Source organism: Drosophila sechellia, chromosome 3R, assembly GCF_004382195.2.
Source record: "Drosophila sechellia strain sech25 chromosome 3R, ASM438219v1, whole genome shotgun sequence".
NCBI lineage: Eukaryota > Metazoa > Arthropoda > Insecta > Diptera > Drosophilidae > Drosophila > Drosophila sechellia.
Window position 1 is genome coordinate 17,252,039 of NC_045952.1, and position 16,182 is coordinate 17,268,220.

Below are 16,182 nucleotides of genomic sequence, written 5' to 3' on the forward strand. Positions count from 1 at the left end.
TTTTGTTTATAACTTTAAAGGATCCTTATACCCTGCAAAAGAGGGTATTGCTTTCAGTGAGAAGTTTGCAAAGCAGCAATGGATACATTTACCACAATATAAACATAAACACATTCTTGTGATCTCTTCCGTTTCTATGCAATATAATCTCCTGGTTTTAAAGTGTTTTTCTGTAGTACAGTATATTAGTCGGAACAGACCGGATTGGACCACCATATCATATAGCTGTCATAATAATCGAAAAATACAAAACTATTCCCGTGCAAAAACATTTCAACCAAAACATTTCAACTGGAAAGACATCAGAGATATTCAATAATCACCTTCGGTAGACGCAATCCACTTAAAACTCAATTAAAGCCATCCTCACATGACAAATTATTTGATAAGACTGTTTACAGTTTGTATTAAGATATATGTATTGCTTCAGATAAGATTGCGGAGACATTCAAGATGATCAACTTATAGTTTCGCTACACGGTGCCATTAAAAGATCGTTAGTACAAAAGATAGCCACTTCATTTGACAATCGAATGCATTGAGGTTGGTCAATATTCGTCGATTTATTACATTCCATCGCAGCGTCTTAGGTTAACAATAACATTTAGTGCACAGGTTATGTTTAAGAAAAGATCCACGTTTGATTTATTATACTACTTCCGATGCTAAGAGTAGTTCGAATTCGGTTGATTTTCTAATTTTTGTGACGCTCGCAAAATGAAATAATAAATAACCAAAGACAGTTTCAAATTAAAAAGGCTAATATCAAATTAAGGCCGTGGACGTGTGTTAAGACAATTCACTTTACAATCCGGCAACAATAATTGCTGGGTTCTCTACAGCAGCCTTTACTTTTCGCAGGAACAGGACCGCCTCACGTCCATCAATGATTCGGTGATCGTAGGTCAGGGCGATGTACATCATAGGACGTATCTTGACCTGGTTGGACATTACAATGATTAAAATACAGCCGGTTATTATGCGTATGTTGTGGAATGCATACCTCTCCCTTGACAGCAATTGGCCGATCAAAGATGCCGTGCATGCCGAGAATGGCACTCTGTGGCGGATTGATGATGGGCGTGCCCATCAGGGATCCGAACACTCCGCCATTGCTGATGGTGAAGGTACCACCGTCCATGTCCTCCACGGTGATGGCATCCCGCCTGGCCTTATCGGCCAGACCGGCCAGTGCGATCTCGATGTCGGCATAGTTCATGCCCTCCACGTTGCGGATGACGGGCACCACCAACCCACGGGGCGTAGCCACGGCCACAGAGATGTCAACGTAGTCGCGATACACGATGTCCTGCAAAATTATGGGAATTATGAGCGCATGGCAACACAGAAAATTCCACATTCATCATATCGCCACGGGAAATTGCATAAACAAAAGCGACCATATAAGCTAAATGTTCGACTGATAAGGCCATTTTAAAAAGCATGGCAATCCAAACTACGTCACGGGCGATAAGAATATGATAAGCGGAGGGCGGGGCGGAGGCTTGTTTACCGTGCCATCAATGACGGCGTTCACTACGGGCTGATCCTGCAGAGCATAGGCACTAGCCTTTGCGAAGATCGACATGAATCCAAATTTAATACCATACTTCTTAGTGAACGCATCCAGATTCTGCTTTCGGAAGTCCATGGCATAGCTAAAAACAATAGAAACGATTATGGGTTTTATTGCTCAATTTTATGCTTTAGTTTCGTCACTCACCTCATATCGATCTCGTTGAAAGTGGTGAGCATAGCACATGTGTTCTGGGCATCCTTCAAGCGGGCGGCAATCTTTAGACGCATTCGGTTCATCTTGACACGCTGCTCGGACCTAGTGCCTAGGATCTGCCGCGATCCGTCCGCTGGTGGCACCTTCACCTGGGCGACGGCCGGCTTAAGTGCAGCCACTGGAGCAGGTGGTGGTGGTCGAGGGGCTGCCTTTGGTGGTGGCGGTGGTGGTGGCTTTGGTGCGCCGGCGGCAGGTGGTGGAGGTGCCGGCTTGGGTGCAGCAGCGGGAGCTGGGGCAGCTTTTGGGGCAGCAGGCGCAGGAGCAGCCGCTGGAGCAGCTGCCTTGGCGGGCGCTGCACCAGGCTTAATCTTGAACAGAGCCTGGCCGGGCTTGACGGTGTCGCCATCCTTCACCAGAATGTCGGTCAGAGTTCCGGAGAAGGGAGCTGGCACAGCCACCGTCGTCTTGTCGGTCTCGATTTCCATGACAGCCTCGTCAGCGGCGAATGAGTCACCCACCTTGCAAGTAAACCTGTTGCAGGAATTTATCGTTAATGGATGAGCATGAACCTGTTGCTTGAAACCAGCTCTGTGCCGTGGTCTTACTTGATGTCACCCTCGGCAATGGAGTCCGCAAAGGGTGGCACATTGACGGTCTGCTCCGACCACATGCTCGACGTGGTGTGGATACCCTGCCAGGTGAGAAGCCTAGGAATGAACAACTCTGGATGAAGGATCGCTCGTGGATAGTGAAGGACTTACCTGGTGGCCTCCTGGCAGCGATTCGATCCATCCTGACGGAGAAACTGCTGCTGCTGGGCGGCGCAGGCAACTAACCGAGAATATTGGCGGATGCAACGCTTTACCTGGGGGAAAGAAGCAAATATTAGTGATTGCACAACCAGGAGGCAACGTCGGCTGACGGGTCACGTGCAGCGGGCGTCCCAAACAAAAGTTTTTCCCATTTTTCAGCGGTGCACGCACACACCCATACAGTTACATAATCGGCCAGCGCCAGGCGGGCAGTGAATATGGGATAAAAATGGATATATACATATATATCGCCGGAGCATCTATCACACTTGACGGTCCCCCTCCACCCGGCAATCCCCAGCCCGTTCACAATTTTTACCTCATTACTCCGCAGGGCTCGCATTCCCAAAGTTTGGGGCAGCCGTCTCGTTACGATCGAAATTATTCCCGTCATTGCTGCGACTCTGTTCCGCGAAATTGCGTTCGGCGGTTGTTCTACTTTCAATTTATGTCAAAGCACTCGAATTTAAAACAGAGTTAGCGGCCAAGGCAAAGCAACGTCGATTTCTGCAGTCCGCCCCTTTCCCTTTAAAAAATACCAATTTCTTATGTCATGACAGAAACGGCAAAAGCGTCACCTGGCGGAAAAGCGCGCAAAGCTTGCGAACAGCTGAGAGCGGCTTTCGGTATTTTTATCATGGAGTGTGGCCAGAATAGCAGCCAACTATCGATGCCCTTGATAAGTTTTAATTGTATACAATCAAAATAAATACAATCTACTGTTTAACAATAACCTGAGTAGTTATTTGATCTTGATTTTTTAAAATTACCAGAACTGTAGAACTATATTGACTATTTAAATATAGCTTAGTCTTGGAAACTTTTCTGTGAGCGATAAGTTTTTGCGCTGGTCACATTGCTCGAACTGCTGTCCATTGCAGAAAGTTTCGCGAACGTTGCAAAGCGATTAAACCGATCCGAACCACCCGCGTACATAATATAATATTCGTGAAAATGAGTTCCAAGTCCCTTTTCGACAGCGAGGAGGATGCCGCTCAGGCCAACAAGTTCTCCAGGAAAGCCAAGGAATCGCCCTTCATGCTTGTGGGTGAGTTTTGCCAATTCCCGCACAGCGGAAGTTTTGCCGCCGTGACGTCACATGGAAACTTTTGGCTCTGCAGCCAGCTAGATACGCACACTTACGAATGTACAATGCGTGTGCGGCGGGGAAGAAGTCGACTAATCTTGACCTTGGCCATGAGTTTAACGTCAATTTGGGGTCACTTTTTGATGTCACTGTGTGACATAACGGTGAATGCAGTGTGATTCGTAACACGTTCTGGAGAGCGAATGATGTAACAGGAGTATTTCGCAATTCACGCGAATTGCAGGGGAAATGGGATTATCACATCCGTGACGTCACGTAGCCATCTGATCTTCGCGCGTGTTCGAATGTTCACCTCGCCTGTCTCCGTAGGCGACAAATTACAGCTGACGCTGACGAGTGCTGACTATTTTGGCGATTTAGCTATTAAAAAGATAACAGTAAAATGCGATGCTTTAAAAAATTTCGAATAGTTTTCGAAGATATGTATATTGATGAAAATAAATAGCATTATATAAAGTGCAGTTTTTAAGTTTTGCTTCAATTTCTAGTTTGTTTAATCATGTTCATTTGGTTAAAAAAAAGGTTATATTATGTGATTTTATTATAATATTATCTAAATTTGTAGCTTAATTTTTGCCAACACTACATTCACATAATTAGTATTTACTTGAATGTTATTATCTTCGCGACGTCTGGCTTTTATCAGCTGTTTCGCATGGCCAGCTAGCAACAACAAGCCATCCGCCGCATCGGCAATAGAAACTAATCGGTGATTTGCACTTTCACTCACAGGTATTGCCGGATTCGTGGCCGCCGGATTGATTGGAGCGTACAAGTACCGGAACCGCGGAACGATGAGCACCAGCGTCTTCCTGATGCAGCTGCGAGTCGCCGCCCAGGGAACCGTCGTTGGATGCCTGACCCTCGGACTGGGCTACAGCATGGCCAAGGAGTACCTGTTCGACAAGGCGCCCAAGGAGAAGTAACGCCCAGTTCCTACTTAGTTAATACTAGCTGTAGTTTAAGTTGTTGTAACGCGTACACAAGGAATCCTGAATCCCAATCCCAATTGAAATCCCCAATACAATTGTTTCATAATTATGTCTATTTCCAAATGCTTTCGGTTTCCACATGTCTATTAACTTTCACTCAAACGCATATTCCCATTTTCATGACTGTCTATTTAGTTTTCATACGTTTGGATTACCTTATTTATTTACCCTTTTGATTTAATCTTCATTTTAGTACAAAGTCATTGACTAACTAAAGACCATCTGATTGCTCGGCGTCCCTCTCTAAAAATCACAAGATTACATCGGCAATCAGAATCCCTATTTATTGCATGACCATGGTTCATACCGATTCACTTGGATAGAATCACTGGAGGGCAGGACTCTCGCAAGTATTCCCGAGCGTCCAAGCCCACCACGTTAGATAATGTTTTGTAAACCTGCGTAAGATTGTGATATTGTGTGTTTTAATGTACAAGTTGAACATCCAAACGAAAGCTGTCAAAGCAGACGACAAGATGATGAATACCTCTCGCATGATATGATATACTTAAATAAATAAATTTAGACTAAATGAAACCACCCATCAGTTTTATTTACTATCCGGGCTAACATTTTCGGAATCATACTAAAACTCAAAAATGAACGGCCGAGATTTTAAATGATAAGCTCTTTTAGCTTTTTATTTGCCAACTTAATTATGGACTCAGATACCAGTAATATTGCTAAGAATCGAAGAAAAGGGTCTACATTGTCTGGGTGTTCTCAATAACCTTTTCGTTGTCGAAGATCTCCTTGGCGTAGCACAGGTTAGGGTAGTCGTAGGCGGCTCCATATCGGTTCTTGCATCCGGTGGTGGCCTTCTCTCCCGGAGTGTAGACAGGCTGACCTACAATGTTCGAGGTGGCGAAGTTGCAGGTGAGTACGAAGTGGTTGTAAAAGTCCCGGGAGAAGCGCACGGTGGCACATCCTACATGGATGTTTTTCTCGGCCACCGCGATGGTGAACTTGGTCACCGCCTTGTTGGGAAGCTCCTCCGGGAAGCTGGCGAGGATCTCGGGAGAAGCATTCGAGCGCTCAGCAAACCAGTTCTCGATCTGTTCCTTTATTATTTCCGCATCGGTGTACTCCGTCTCGGCTCCACTGTACTGGAACACGGCGTTGTTCTGGCCGGCGTAGGCGAATCTCTCGGTGCTGCGGCATTTATCCGGCAGGGACTCACAGGTCTTTACGTTGAGTAGGGCCAGGTGGGAGAGCTCCTCGCACCAGGACATCTTGGCCATGCGGACTGCTTTCGGTAGTCCTTCTATCTTGCCTCCAGCCACGTTGTTGCGCAGCTCGTTGAAGAGGGTCAGGATGAGTTTGTGGTGCGGCTCGATCTTCACCTCACGAACTTAAAGGCCTCGTCAACAAAAGCAAGCACTTCATAACCTCGTCGGAAATATCACAGATTTTCGGAGAGGTAAGATAAGCACATAGATCAGAACCTGTCATCATATCCCTTCATGAAGCTCGTAGGAATTTGGCTGGTGAGCGAGTGGCGCAAAATGGGCTGTCCCTCGCCCTTTCAACTGGTGGAGCTTGGTCCAGGTCGCGGCACTCTGGCTAGGGACGTGTTGAAGGTGCTCACCAAGTTCAAGCAGAAGTATCGAACAAGCGATCGTAAAGACCCGCTCGTGGGGCAGACTGACTTCGGTTTCCGTTTCATACGACGGTGGTGGCCATCGCCGTTGCATGCACATTTCCTGCAGCCAGCCAATCGGATTACCAACGGTCTTCTCGCCGGCATCTCCTGATCGGCGCGCAGCTGCCGGAATCGCCTAGCAGCTCCGCTGGTCCGTCAGTGACTGGGCTCACGGTCGGCGGAAGCGGAGGAGACGGCAATGCGAATGCCACGGGCGGAGGAGATGCCGGTGAGAAGACCGTTGGTAATCCGATTGGCTGGCTGCAGGAAATGTGCATGTAACGTATGAAACGGAAACCGAAGTCAGTCTGCCCCACGAGCGGGTCTTTACGATCGCTTCTTCGATACTTCTGCTTGAACTTGGTGATTGAAGCAGTGGGTGAGAAAAATCTCGATGAATAATCGATAGGGCGGTCAGCTGTGACATAGTAAAGTGAGGTCTTACTAGATGTAGCAAGAAGTAGCTAGAATATACCAGACTGGATGCAACCCTTATTAGCTTCACCCGATTGGTGAACTGTAGTTTGATGCGGGAATAAATCGCAGCCGAAATCGAAGCCCGGAGGTTTTTCGCTGGACATCTTATACGTTCGCATCACTGCCCGGGTCCCACGATTTTACGGAGCCGCTACCGGCGGGCAGAAGGAGAGACGGCAACTGCGTCAGGCCGAGAAGTGGAGCGCCTTCCCAGCAGGCCGGAGCGAAGGACCAGCCGCAGCAGCAGGACAGCGACCGCCCTAAGCCGGGGCCACCAGGAGGGATATTTAAACTAATCAAAATGCAGCCTAAGTAGTGCTTAAAGTGAGTTTAGAGTGAATGGAACATTTTTATTGCTTGATTGGCTGTCCAGAATCCCCGAAATTAAATTAAATCAAAGTTAAATCGATCAAAATTTCTAATTATACTCAAAAAACGCTAAGAGTCAGACCTAACCTTACTAGAGAGTATTAATCCAACCGGATCGCCATCTTGAACATAGAGTGGCAGAAATTAAAATTTTTTCTATGTAGTTTAAGTTTAACTTTAAGCTATAAGAATATGTACTCGAGTAGGAAACTCGGTCATGCTGTTTAATAATTTTTCTTGGATTTAAATTGAATTCTCATTAGTGATTAAAATTTTTATATAGTAAGTGAACTAACCTAAGCTAATTAAATTTTTTTTTAAGAAGAGTTCCCTTTCGGAAAGTGCTCATTTACATTTTCGATTAGGGATTATAAAAGTTTGATCGCAGTCGTGTAATCCAAAATTATGCCTCCTTATAGTGTTTGTGGAAAAAAAGCCACCTTTTCGTTTCAGCTCATCTGCGCCGGGAGATCGATCTTTCGCCGAGGAGTGAAAAGTTGAGTGAGTCTCATTGATAAAACTTTATTTTTATTGGAAATATTCGGTAGTAAACCGATTAAATTTTGCTAGATGTCAGCTTATATTGTATACACACTGCAAATAAACAAGTAATAATAATGGAGTGGCGAGAGCAGCCATTTGAAATATAAAGAGAAAAATAAAGAGAAGGAAGAATCTAACCGAATTTACTCGCGGCTCTCTCTCAAACGAAATTAATTTTTCTTCTCGTTAAAGATTCGTTATAAAGAAAACTCAAAGAAAAAATAAATAAAATTAATAATTCACAGAACAAGATTATAGAGAGAACGAAAATTATTGAAGATTTAAATGAAAGCTTTGTTCCTTCCTGAAAATATATTTAGCCACTAGTATCTTTAACTTTTGAATTGTAATGATCTCGAATATCGAATTAAACCTACATTTTCTGATCTCGCAACTAGGAAAAACTTTGCTTTAAATTCCTTTGAGTTACACTAGTCTGTATTTTTTTTATATTTACTTGGTTCCTTTAGTATGTACTTATTTTTAGATATAAATATTGTTATTAATTATTAAGTACTGATTGATATTGAAAATATGAATTTCTTAAAACCTAAATACTGACTGAAGGGGCCACTAGAGCTATGCTCTTAAGGAAAGTGGTCTAAGGTGGGGTAGGGCAATACGCGAACACGATTCCACCTGTGCTTCGCAGGCGAAAAATTCTCAAACTTTCCTCCCATTCTAGAACTGTCCGCTTCCGAAAGTATTAATTTGCTTCCTCCGATTATGTATTCTAGCTCCTTCATTTTGTTGTTGTTGCAAGCAAGCTTAATTTCTTTATCTTATTAATTGTTGTCTGTAACGAAAAGAGATCTGTACAAGCAAGACCACCACACCCATTGCCATGAGCTAGAGCCGGCCTCTAAAGCGTGCGCCCGCAAGTACAGGTACTCCAGCCATCCATCATTATAATTCGTTACACGTTACAGCCACCACCGTCGTATGAAACGGAAACAGAAGTGAGTCTGCCCCACGAGCGGGTCTTTACGATCGCTTGTTCGATACTCCTGCTTGAACTTGGTGAGCACCTTCAACACGTCCCTAGCAAGAGTGCCGCGACCTGGACCAAGCTCCACCAGTAGAAAGGGCGAGGGACAGCCCATTTTGCGCCACTCGCTCACCAGCCAAATTTCTACGAGCTTCATGAAGGGATATGATGATATGATGACAGGTTCTGATCTATGTGCTTATCTTACCTCTCCGAAGATCTGTGATATTTCCGGCGAGGTTATGAAGTCGCCCTCTCGACCGAACACATCCCGGTTCATGTAGTAGCCAGCTTGGGGGTTGGTCAGCACTTCGCGCATGTACTCGGCCACAGGAATGGGTCCGGTGGACAGAATTTTGGCCCGCAGCTGCTTGGCCAGGCTGCCATCTCCGCTCTCCGCTTTGGAGGACGACTCTGGCTGCTCCTTTGGCGGCTCCATCTTTGGAGCACTAGTGGCGCCCAAGATTCGGACGACGGACGGACTAAGAGCCTCGCGTAACATTTTTGGCCGGCGAAAAAGTTGCTACAAAAATAAATGAAATGTTTTTGGATTAGGTGGTGGCCACTGGATACCCTGCATTTAACTTCAAATGATTATATAAAACGCTAGGTGGTTTATTAAAAGGGTGTGCTATAAATAGAAAACTTTAAATTCATTGAAGACAAATATTATATGCTTGAATTGAAGAACTGTTTTTTTATCCTTAAAAATATATATAGTTTTGAATATCATCTTGAAATAGGAATAATTTATCCACAGCTACAGGGTCTATAAAGGGGACTGACCACTTGCTGGGCAAACAGCTGTTTGGATAGCAAAATCCGTTACGTACAGGCAAACATAAATAATTTAAATTTATTCTTTCAGCACACTTAAACTAAAAAGATACATATTAATCGAATTCCATTGTCCCATCAATAAAAGTGCTATACATCCCTGCCTATATCGTCTTTGTGTTCTCGATGACCTTCTCGTTGTCGTAGATCTCCTTGGCATAGCACAGGTTGGGGTAGTCGTAGGCGGCTCCATATCGGTTCTTGCACCCGGTGGTGGCCTTCTCTCCCGGAGTGTAGACAGGCTGACCCACAATGTTCGAGGTGGCGAAGTTGCAGGTGAGTACGAAGTGGTTGTAAAAGTCCCGGGAGAAGCGCACGGCGGCACATCCCACATGGGTGTTTTTCTCGGCCACCGCGATGGTGAACTTGGTTACCGCCTTGTTGGGAAGCTCCTCCGGGAAGCTGGCGAGGATCTCGGGAGAAGCATTCGAGCGCTCAGCAAACCAGTTCTCGATCTGCTCCTTTATTATTTCCGCATCGGTGTACTCCGTCTCGGCTCCACTGTACTGGAACACGGCGTTGTTCTGGCCGGCGTAGGCGAATCTCTCGGTGCTGCGGCATTTATCCGGCAGGGACTCACAGGTCTTTACGTTGAGTAGGGCCAGGTGGGAGAGCTCCTCGCACCAGGACATCTTGGCCATGCGGACTGCTTTCGGTAGTCCTTCTATCTTGCCTCCAGCCACGTTGTTGCGCAGCTCGTTGAAGAGGGTCAGGATCAGTTTGTGGTGCGGCTCGATCTTCACCTCACGCACGTCTTTAGGGCAGTTTTCACTGAAGTTCTGGGCGAGAATGGGTGAGAACCAGGAGGATTTGGGCAGCTACCACTACTTACTCCCTTGTTGTTGCAGGCTATGTGCTTGTCCAGGCAAGTGGGCAGGGCACAGTAGTCCGCTGCAAGGCTCAATCCCAGCAGGGAAGTAAGCAAAATCAGAGACTTTATGGCCATCTTCAGCGTTGGTTTTGGACTGAGGCCTAGCTACCCAAAGTACTCTATTTATAGGAAAGCTGTGGCAATCGAACCGCAGTTGCAACATGTCTTCCAGTATTTTCGCAGCTGAGTTTCCAAGAATGTCTGGCCAGAAACAAGTGGCCGAGCTCCGTTCGAATGCCTTATAAAAGCAGACCCATCTTCTGTCCAATCCAGTAGCCAAGAACTAGCATCATGGCGTTCACCAAGGTTCTCCAAGTGATTCTCCTAGCTGTGGTTGCCATTTCCTCTGCCGTCGACTATTGTGCTCTCCCCACCTGTCTGGACAAGCATGTGGCTTGTAACAACAAGGGAGTAAGAACACATATATCTAATTCATAGGAATTCACATTGGTAATGTCCTAAATCCCTATCCAGAACTTCAGTGAAAACTGCCCTAAAGACGTGCGTGAGGTGAAGATCGAGCCGCACCACAAACTGATCCTGACCCTCTTCAACGAGCTGCGCAACAACGTGGCTGGAGGCAAGATAGAAGGACTACCGAAAGCAGTCCGCATGGCCAAGATGTCCTGGTGCGAGGAGCTCTCCCACCTGGCCCTACTCAACGTAAAGACCTGTGAGTCCCTGCCGGATAAATGCCGCAGCACCGAGAGATTCGCCTACGCCGGCCAGAACAACGCCGTGTTCCAGTACAGTGGAGCCGAGACGGAGTACACCGATGCGGAAATAATAAAGGAGCAGATCGAGAACTGGTTTGCTGAGCGCTCGAATGCTTCTCCCGAGATCCTCGCCAGCTTCCCGGAGGAGCTTCCCAACAAGGCGGTAACCAAGTTCACCATCGCGGTGGCCGAGAAAAACACCCATGTGGGATGTGCCGCCGTGCGCTTCTCCCGGGACTTTTACAACCACTTCGTACTCACCTGCAACTTCGCCACCTCGAACATTGTGGGTCAGCCTGTCTACACTCCGGGAGAGAAGGCCACCACCGGATGCAAGAACCGATATGGAGCCGCCTACGACTACCCCAACCTGTGCTATGCCAAGGAGATCTACGACAACGAGAAGGTCATCGAGAACACACAGACGATGTAGGTGATAGTAGATGCCGGGATCTTGAACATGAATGCGGAACGAAAGCTTTATTAATATCAATTCGGTATATATAATTAACATGCAACTGGCAATAATGAATTCAATTCGTTGAACGATTTTTTCCACGGGAATTGGGGGATGCAGCAGCTTTAGCACGCTCCTCCAGAGTTTTGTGGGCATTGGACTTCAGATGGGATCTGTAGTGCTTGGCTGTCTTAAAGCTAATGTGGCAAATTTCGCAACTGGAAGAGATTGAGAATGGAAAAAATTCTTTACTTATTAGCATGAGGCTTCAAAAAAGCAATTGGATTAGATTGAAGCACGTTATTTGCATATAAAGTGCAGCTTATCATATTCAACATAGTTATATTGTAATTTTTTATAGGAATATGTAGCCACACAGTCGTTTTCTGCATATAAAACCAAAATTATGGCGTATATATGCAAACACGTTTAACATGCAAGATAGATTCGCTATTTAGTTGCGAATAATGGAAATCCTCATTTGTATTCTCTTTAAATACTTAAGAACTGGGAGGAAGTCGTACCCGTGATCGCGGGTCAAGTTGTGATACTTTTGATGCGTCCTGCACTCGCTGGGTGTTACATACGACTTGGGGCAGTACTCGCACTGGTAGATACGCTTGCTGGCGTCCATGTGAACCCTGCGGAATACATTGGATGAGTTACGCGAGTGGTTAAGTGACGGTAGAGATTCGTCTGAAATTCTACCTTTCATGCATGCTGCGGGCGCTGCAAAAGCGAAAGGTTTTGCCGCAGTTGTAGCGACAGATGTAGGGACGCTCGGTTGTGTGGGTTTTCTGATGGGAACAGAGTTCGGCGGCTGTATAAAAGCATGCGCTGCACTGGTCGCATTTGTGGCGTCGTGTGCCCGCGTGGCGAACCAGGTGATTCTTCAGATTGAAGGCCGTGGTCAGATGCTTGCCACAAATGTGGCACACATGCTGGGACGGCGCCGGCCTGAGACATCGCTCCTTGTGCGTCACCAGCAGGATGTGATTGTGGAACTGGCTCATGCACTTGGAGCAGGAGTGCTGCAAAAGAGTGTTTCAAAATGCAATCCTTTATCAAAGATATTGAACATTTTAAATGGAAACTTTACCGTCAATGGAAGATTAATCATGTTGCAGTGCCGCGTAAGTGCGGCTGCTGATCGGAAGCCCTCGTCACAGTGGTCACAGACGAATCTACAAGGATAATTAAAGTGTTAATTGTGGCAATTGATTGGTCGGTTCTCTCATACTGTGAATAAGTTGTTCTAGTCATTCAGTGATAGGGTTTAAAGCATTCCTTAATTCCCATCAGAGCAGCATGAATGAAATCATATGGAAAATCGTTCTAAAATAAAAATTAAAACAAAAGTCAATTAATACGGAATGAATGCCAAAACTAGCTAACAGCCAAATTAGCAATGTAACCTAAACATATTTTGTGCCCTGACGGAACCTCTTCTGATCTTTCCCATCCGTTGATGGGAAAATCGTGCAAGATGGGAAATCAAATCATGCAAGCATGCCTCTAAAGTATGATTATTTACTTGGTATCTGGCGGGATGTCGTGCAGATGGTATTTGTGCAGCTTCAGTTCATCCACGTTTTCGAATTCGAGGCCACACTTGCTGCACGTGTGGCTGGAGGAAGTATCCGGATTATTGATAGCTTCACTAGCTGGTTCCGATTCGGGAGAGAGGGCCATGTCAAAGTGCTCATTTGACAACAGGCTATCTGTGGAAAGTTCTGGAGAAGATTGCGGACTGACCACTGGCTGGTATGCATTCCTGTACTCTGTTGTTGTCGTGGTCTCTATGAAAGCCACCTCATCCGTATTCTTATCCTGTGGCTCAGGATCGAAGATAAAATCCATGCGATCATTCAGCCGTACCACTGGCGACAATGGCGACAACTCATCTGGACAGTCATCCAGCCATTGCTCCGCCAGGCTCTCGAACACCTCCTCCTCCTTTTCCACCTGCCTGAGCTGAAGTTCAAGGAGCTCCTGGGCCTCGATGCAAACGCGGCGAAAATCGATGGCAATCTGCAGGTCGTGCTGGCAGTCCTGGCACATGAACCTGGGCAACTTGTCGTCCTCGTTCAGCTGCAAATTGATTAAAGCTCGAGTCATTCATCCAGGTTTTACTTTCGCGAAACGCAACCACACTCACCTGCAAGTTGGTTATGGTCTCTATTTGTCGCAAAACGGAAGAACTCGATGGATCGAAGAGATTCTTCGCTGCCGCAGGATCGGCCATACGTGAACAGGTCCTGCAAATGTACCTCATGACTTGTGTAATGAGATAACACAGCAACCCGATCGATTGGAAGGAAGTGTATCTTTTTTGGTTTGTTTGGACGGAAGAACAAGGAAAGGGGCATTCGCATTTTTCAACCCCACACTAAGTCGATTTCGAATTGTCATTCGCCCAGCAAAGCGGCCATTCCGCCGATTTTCAAAATATCAATTTTATGATAAGAGTTTTTCAGGAACTAAAGCATTGTATCTGCAGAGCGAAAAGTCTAAAAAAAAACCGTTAATGTCACAGGTGTACATTTTTAATATTTCTACTTTTAGAACCAACCCTTCAAAAATAAAATCAATTGTTTTCAATTTAGGAATATTATAATAAACTTGTACTTTCAGCAGTCTTAGAAACTTAAACATAAGTTTGTCTACTTGGATTCTAGACACTTTCAGCTCTTCGCTGGTGTAATTTGGTGCTTTGATGTAGGGTCAAATGGGATGAGCGCAGGAACCACTGGTCACAGATCTCGCAGCTGCAAAATACAGTCAGTTTGCACATCTTTCGGGGAGGACAGTTAGTGCTTTAACTTACTGGTACTTCCGCTGATTGGTGTGCAGCATCTCATGTTTTTGACGCGTCGACGTGGAGGTGAAGGCCTTGTCGCAATGCTGGCACTGAAAGGGACGCTCGTTGGTGTGGGTCCGCTCGTGGACCACTTTACTGCTGCATCCTCGGTAGGTCTTGCTGCAGAATCGGCAAGCGTACGGCCTGGCGTCCGTGTGAAGGATCCTGTGGCGCCGCATCTCGTTATCCGTGTAGTACTTGGCCTGGCAGATGTCGCACGCGAATGGTTTGTGACCGGTGTGTCGCTGCAGGTGCAGTTTGAGGTAGGTGGAGGACTTGAACACGCCGCCGCACTGGTCACAGAACCATGACTTGGAGTTGCACTTCGCACGCTTGGGGACGCGGGCACTTACTCCCTTCGAGATGATGGACGTGTTATGGAGCTGCTCTTGACAGTGCTCCACCTCCTCTGTTTGCAATTGTTCCTCCTGATTCTCCTCATTCTGAGTTGCATCTGCGTGCTTCGCATCCTCATTATCATTGTGATCTTCCCGCAGAAGCCCAGCTGTATATGCCATTGCTACACTCATTTCCTGATCTTTGTGGTCCCCCAAATCCTGCTGAAGCTTCTCAACATCCAGTTCATCGAGTTCCTCATCAACTATGTCCCTTTTTCGCAAACGTTTTCTGTTAGCGGCCATAAAGGACTTGTGGACCTCTAAGCACTTATTGCGAAACGCCAAGATCCTGTTTAGCTGCACTTTGCAACATTGGCAAATGAGATGTGGCAGAGTGGTGTCAAATTCGAGCTAAACAATCATTCAAATCAATTAAATAGTCAGCATACTTTAGTTGTATTCGCTTACTTACATACATATCGGTGACATTTTCCAGTAAACTAATTAACTGATAGTTGCTTTTGTTGAACAGTTTGGTGGCCCGACCCTTCGAATTGGTCACATTTTTGCCGCAAGTTCGGCAAATCGATCGCAGCTCAGACATTTTGAGTAAACCAAACAATATTTTAAAAAGGTTTTTAAAAACTCAACTTTATTGTTATGTATTCCATTCATGAGAATGGCAAACGAGACAAAGAAGAAGCACATCAGCTGTTGTCTGTTTACTACGTGCATATGCTTTATGTGTACACACTGACTAAAGGATAGGAACAATCAAGACAAAAATATAAAAATGTATTATTTCTTGGAAAAATCATATACCTATATCTATCCCGATACTTTTCTTTCATTCCAGAACTTTAATCTACATCAGGCTTGTTTTCTCTCGACTTAATTTTTTATACAAAATTCGTTGAGCATTGCATTTAGTGCACGTTTATGCTGATATAAGTTTGTGTGTCCCTTGGGGATACCTACACGTCGATTTTCCTTCTGCAGACCGGGCACTGGCGGCCCCCATTAACCAGGTATTGGTAGAAGCATTTCTTATGCAAGGCGTGTTTGCAGCGCAGGGAGACTGTTAGACCACTTAGTGGATCTAAACAAATCGTACACAAGTCCTCCGGCGACCTGCAATGAAACAAGGGATTTAAGCCAAAAATAAGCTTAGAATGGTTCCATCGCACGGCACCAACCTCTCAATTCGACGATCATTTAATAGCATGCGTCTGGAGGAAGGCGTATTCCAGTTGAAGTAGGCGAAAGCGACAACGGTCGCTATGCCCAAGCCTATTAGTAGGTTCACGTAGACCATTTTCCGCTGGCTATTGGCCTTTCAGCAACGCAATTCAAACGATTAACCAAGAAATAGAAATAAGCAATGAGATTTTCCATGAAATCCCCAAAAATTGAACCGAATTTCCACTTTAGTGTGACCGC

The 16,182-nt window shown here is 45.7% G+C and overlaps 9 protein-coding genes across 11 annotated transcripts; 2 read left to right on the forward strand and 7 right to left on the reverse strand.

The window, feature by feature from the left end:
- Positions 1–517: 517 nt before the first annotated feature.
- On the reverse strand, positions 518–3,092 carry LOC6606842 (dihydrolipoyllysine-residue succinyltransferase component of 2-oxoglutarate dehydrogenase complex, mitochondrial). The gene is made up of 7 exons (XM_002031603.2): positions 2,864–3,092; positions 2,494–2,597; positions 2,338–2,439; positions 1,724–2,263; positions 1,514–1,658; positions 1,004–1,309; positions 518–939 (listed from the first exon to the last, which is right to left on the reverse strand). Exons 1-7 carry the CDS (start codon positions 2,936–2,938, stop codon positions 805–807), a joined length of 1,407 nt encoding a protein of 468 aa, XP_002031639.2. The 5' UTR covers positions 2,939–3,092; the 3' UTR covers positions 518–804.
- A 166-nt stretch (positions 3,093–3,258) lies between these two features.
- Positions 3,259–5,177, forward strand: LOC6606843 (HIG1 domain family member 1A, mitochondrial). The gene is made up of 3 exons (XM_002031604.2): positions 3,259–3,592; positions 4,385–4,574; positions 4,838–5,177. The coding sequence occupies exons 1-3, from the start codon at positions 3,499–3,501 to the stop codon at positions 4,857–4,859; spliced, it is 306 nt and encodes a 101-aa protein (XP_002031640.1). The 5' UTR covers positions 3,259–3,498; the 3' UTR covers positions 4,860–5,177.
- Positions 5,178–5,257: 80 nt separating this feature from the next.
- LOC6606844 (antigen 5 like allergen Cul n 1) lies at positions 5,258–6,099 on the reverse strand. The gene is made up of 2 exons (XM_032722864.1): positions 6,090–6,099; positions 5,258–5,995 (listed from the first exon to the last, which is right to left on the reverse strand). The coding sequence occupies exons 1-2, from the start codon at positions 6,097–6,099 to the stop codon at positions 5,349–5,351; spliced, it is 657 nt and encodes a 218-aa protein (XP_032578755.1). The 3' UTR covers positions 5,258–5,348.
- Positions 6,100–8,540: 2,441 nt separating this feature from the next.
- Positions 8,541–9,404, reverse strand: LOC6606846 (protein arginine methyltransferase NDUFAF7 homolog, mitochondrial). Its single transcript, XM_002031607.2, has 2 exons — positions 8,872–9,404; positions 8,541–8,814 (listed from the first exon to the last, which is right to left on the reverse strand). Exons 1-2 carry the CDS (start codon positions 9,163–9,165, stop codon positions 8,599–8,601), a joined length of 510 nt encoding a protein of 169 aa, XP_002031643.1. The 5' UTR covers positions 9,166–9,404; the 3' UTR covers positions 8,541–8,598.
- Positions 9,405–9,493: 89 nt separating this feature from the next.
- On the reverse strand, positions 9,494–10,471 carry LOC6621508 (antigen 5 like allergen Cul n 1). Its single transcript, XM_032720653.1, has 2 exons — positions 10,333–10,471; positions 9,494–10,279 (listed from the first exon to the last, which is right to left on the reverse strand). The coding sequence occupies exons 1-2, from the start codon at positions 10,444–10,446 to the stop codon at positions 9,605–9,607; spliced, it is 789 nt and encodes a 262-aa protein (XP_032576544.1). The 5' UTR covers positions 10,447–10,471; the 3' UTR covers positions 9,494–9,604.
- Positions 10,472–10,634: 163 nt separating this feature from the next.
- Positions 10,635–11,619, forward strand: LOC6606857 (antigen 5 like allergen Cul n 1). The gene is made up of 2 exons (XM_032720651.1): positions 10,635–10,782; positions 10,846–11,619. The coding sequence occupies exons 1-2, from the start codon at positions 10,663–10,665 to the stop codon at positions 11,518–11,520; spliced, it is 795 nt and encodes a 264-aa protein (XP_032576542.1). The 5' UTR covers positions 10,635–10,662; the 3' UTR covers positions 11,521–11,619.
- Positions 11,542–13,915, reverse strand: LOC6606848 (zinc finger protein 626). Of its 3 annotated transcripts, none has more exons than XM_002031609.2 (6): positions 13,703–13,911; positions 13,079–13,635; positions 12,644–12,728; positions 12,253–12,575; positions 12,069–12,185; positions 11,542–11,762 (listed from the first exon to the last, which is right to left on the reverse strand). In XM_002031609.2, the coding sequence occupies exons 1-6, from the start codon at positions 13,817–13,819 to the stop codon at positions 11,621–11,623; spliced, it is 1,341 nt and encodes a 446-aa protein (XP_002031645.1). In that variant the 5' UTR covers positions 13,820–13,911; the 3' UTR covers positions 11,542–11,620. The 3 variants fall into 3 exon arrangements, 2 of the variants coding, with proteins under 2 accessions (XP_002031645.1, XP_032576539.1); XM_032720648.1 differs by lacking the exon at positions 13,703–13,911 and adding an exon at positions 12,785–12,879 and having other exon boundaries at positions 13,079–13,168; XR_004361989.1 differs by lacking the exons at positions 11,542–11,762; positions 12,069–12,185; positions 12,253–12,575 and adding an exon at positions 12,785–12,879 and having other exon boundaries at positions 13,703–13,915.
- Positions 13,916–14,146: 231 nt separating this feature from the next.
- On the reverse strand, positions 14,147–15,366 carry LOC6606849 (transcription factor Ouib). The gene is made up of 3 exons (XM_002031610.2): positions 15,215–15,366; positions 14,372–15,153; positions 14,147–14,312 (listed from the first exon to the last, which is right to left on the reverse strand). Exons 1-3 carry the CDS (start codon positions 15,344–15,346, stop codon positions 14,219–14,221), a joined length of 1,008 nt encoding a protein of 335 aa, XP_002031646.1. The 5' UTR covers positions 15,347–15,366; the 3' UTR covers positions 14,147–14,218.
- Positions 15,367–15,373: 7 nt separating this feature from the next.
- On the reverse strand, positions 15,374–16,182 carry LOC6606850 (tripartite motif-containing protein 40). Its single transcript, XM_002031611.2, has 2 exons — positions 15,939–16,182; positions 15,374–15,873 (listed from the first exon to the last, which is right to left on the reverse strand). Exons 1-2 carry the CDS (start codon positions 16,055–16,057, stop codon positions 15,717–15,719), a joined length of 276 nt encoding a protein of 91 aa, XP_002031647.1. The 5' UTR covers positions 16,058–16,182; the 3' UTR covers positions 15,374–15,716.

Excerpts from the sequence above, each read along its gene's own strand:
- LOC6606843 (XM_002031604.2), top strand. The coding sequence starts at position 3,499 with ATGAGTTCCAAGTCCCTTTTCGACAGCGAGGAGGATGCCGCTCAGGCC. Across the intron at positions 3,593-4,384 it reads ATCGCCCTTCATGCTTGTGG|GTATTGCCGGATTCGTGGCC; the intron begins GTGAGTTTTGCC and ends TTTCACTCACAG. Across the intron at positions 4,575-4,837 it reads GACAAGGCGCCCAAGGAGAA|TACAAAGTCATTGACTAACT; the intron begins GTAACGCCCAGT and ends TCTTCATTTTAG.
- LOC6606846 (XM_002031607.2), bottom strand. The coding sequence starts at position 9,165 with ATGTTACGCGAGGCTCTTAGTCCGTCCGTCGTCCGAATCTTGGGCGCC. Across the intron at positions 8,815-8,871 it reads TATCACAGATCTTCGGAGAG|CTCGTAGAAATTTGGCTGGT; the intron begins GTAAGATAAGCA and ends CCCTTCATGAAG.
- LOC6606850 (XM_002031611.2), bottom strand. The coding sequence starts at position 16,057 with ATGGTCTACGTGAACCTACTAATAGGCTTGGGCATAGCGACCGTTGTC. Across the intron at positions 15,874-15,938 it reads AATGATCGTCGAATTGAGAG|GTCGCCGGAGGACTTGTGTA; the intron begins GTTGGTGCCGTG and ends GTTTCATTGCAG.
- LOC6606842 (XM_002031603.2), bottom strand. The coding sequence starts at position 2,938 with ATGACGGGAATAATTTCGATCGTAACGAGACGGCTGCCCCAAACTTTG. Across the intron at positions 2,598-2,863 it reads GAGCCCTGCGGAGTAATGAG|GTAAAGCGTTGCATCCGCCA; the intron begins GTAAAAATTGTG and ends TCTTTCCCCCAG. Across the intron at positions 2,264-2,337 it reads ATTGCCGAGGGTGACATCAA|GTTTACTTGCAAGGTGGGTG; the intron begins GTAAGACCACGG and ends TTCCTGCAACAG.
- LOC6606849 (XM_002031610.2), bottom strand. The coding sequence starts at position 15,346 with ATGTCTGAGCTGCGATCGATTTGCCGAACTTGCGGCAAAAATGTGACC. Across the intron at positions 15,154-15,214 it reads AAAATGTCACCGATATGTAT|CTCGAATTTGACACCACTCT; the intron begins GTAAGTAAGCGA and ends ATGATTGTTTAG. Across the intron at positions 14,313-14,371 it reads ACCAATCAGCGGAAGTACCA|CTGCGAGATCTGTGACCAGT; the intron begins GTAAGTTAAAGC and ends TGTATTTTGCAG.
- LOC6621508 (XM_032720653.1), bottom strand. The coding sequence starts at position 10,446 with ATGGCCATAAAGTCTCTGATTTTGCTTACTTCCCTGCTGGGATTGAGC. Across the intron at positions 10,280-10,332 it reads TAGCCTGCAACAACAAGGGA|AACTTCAGTGAAAACTGCCC; the intron begins GTAAGTAGTGGT and ends ATTCTCGCCCAG.
- LOC6606857 (XM_032720651.1), top strand. The coding sequence starts at position 10,663 with ATGGCGTTCACCAAGGTTCTCCAAGTGATTCTCCTAGCTGTGGTTGCC. Across the intron at positions 10,783-10,845 it reads TGGCTTGTAACAACAAGGGA|AACTTCAGTGAAAACTGCCC; the intron begins GTAAGAACACAT and ends ATCCCTATCCAG.
- LOC6606848 (XM_002031609.2), bottom strand. The coding sequence starts at position 13,819 with ATGAGGTACATTTGCAGGACCTGTTCACGTATGGCCGATCCTGCGGCA. Across the intron at positions 12,186-12,252 it reads GCCCGCAGCATGCATGAAAG|GGTTCACATGGACGCCAGCA; the intron begins GTAGAATTTCAG and ends TGTATTCCGCAG. Across the intron at positions 11,763-12,068 it reads AACTTGACCCGCGATCACGG|TTGCGAAATTTGCCACATTA; the intron begins GTACGACTTCCT and ends AATCTCTTCCAG.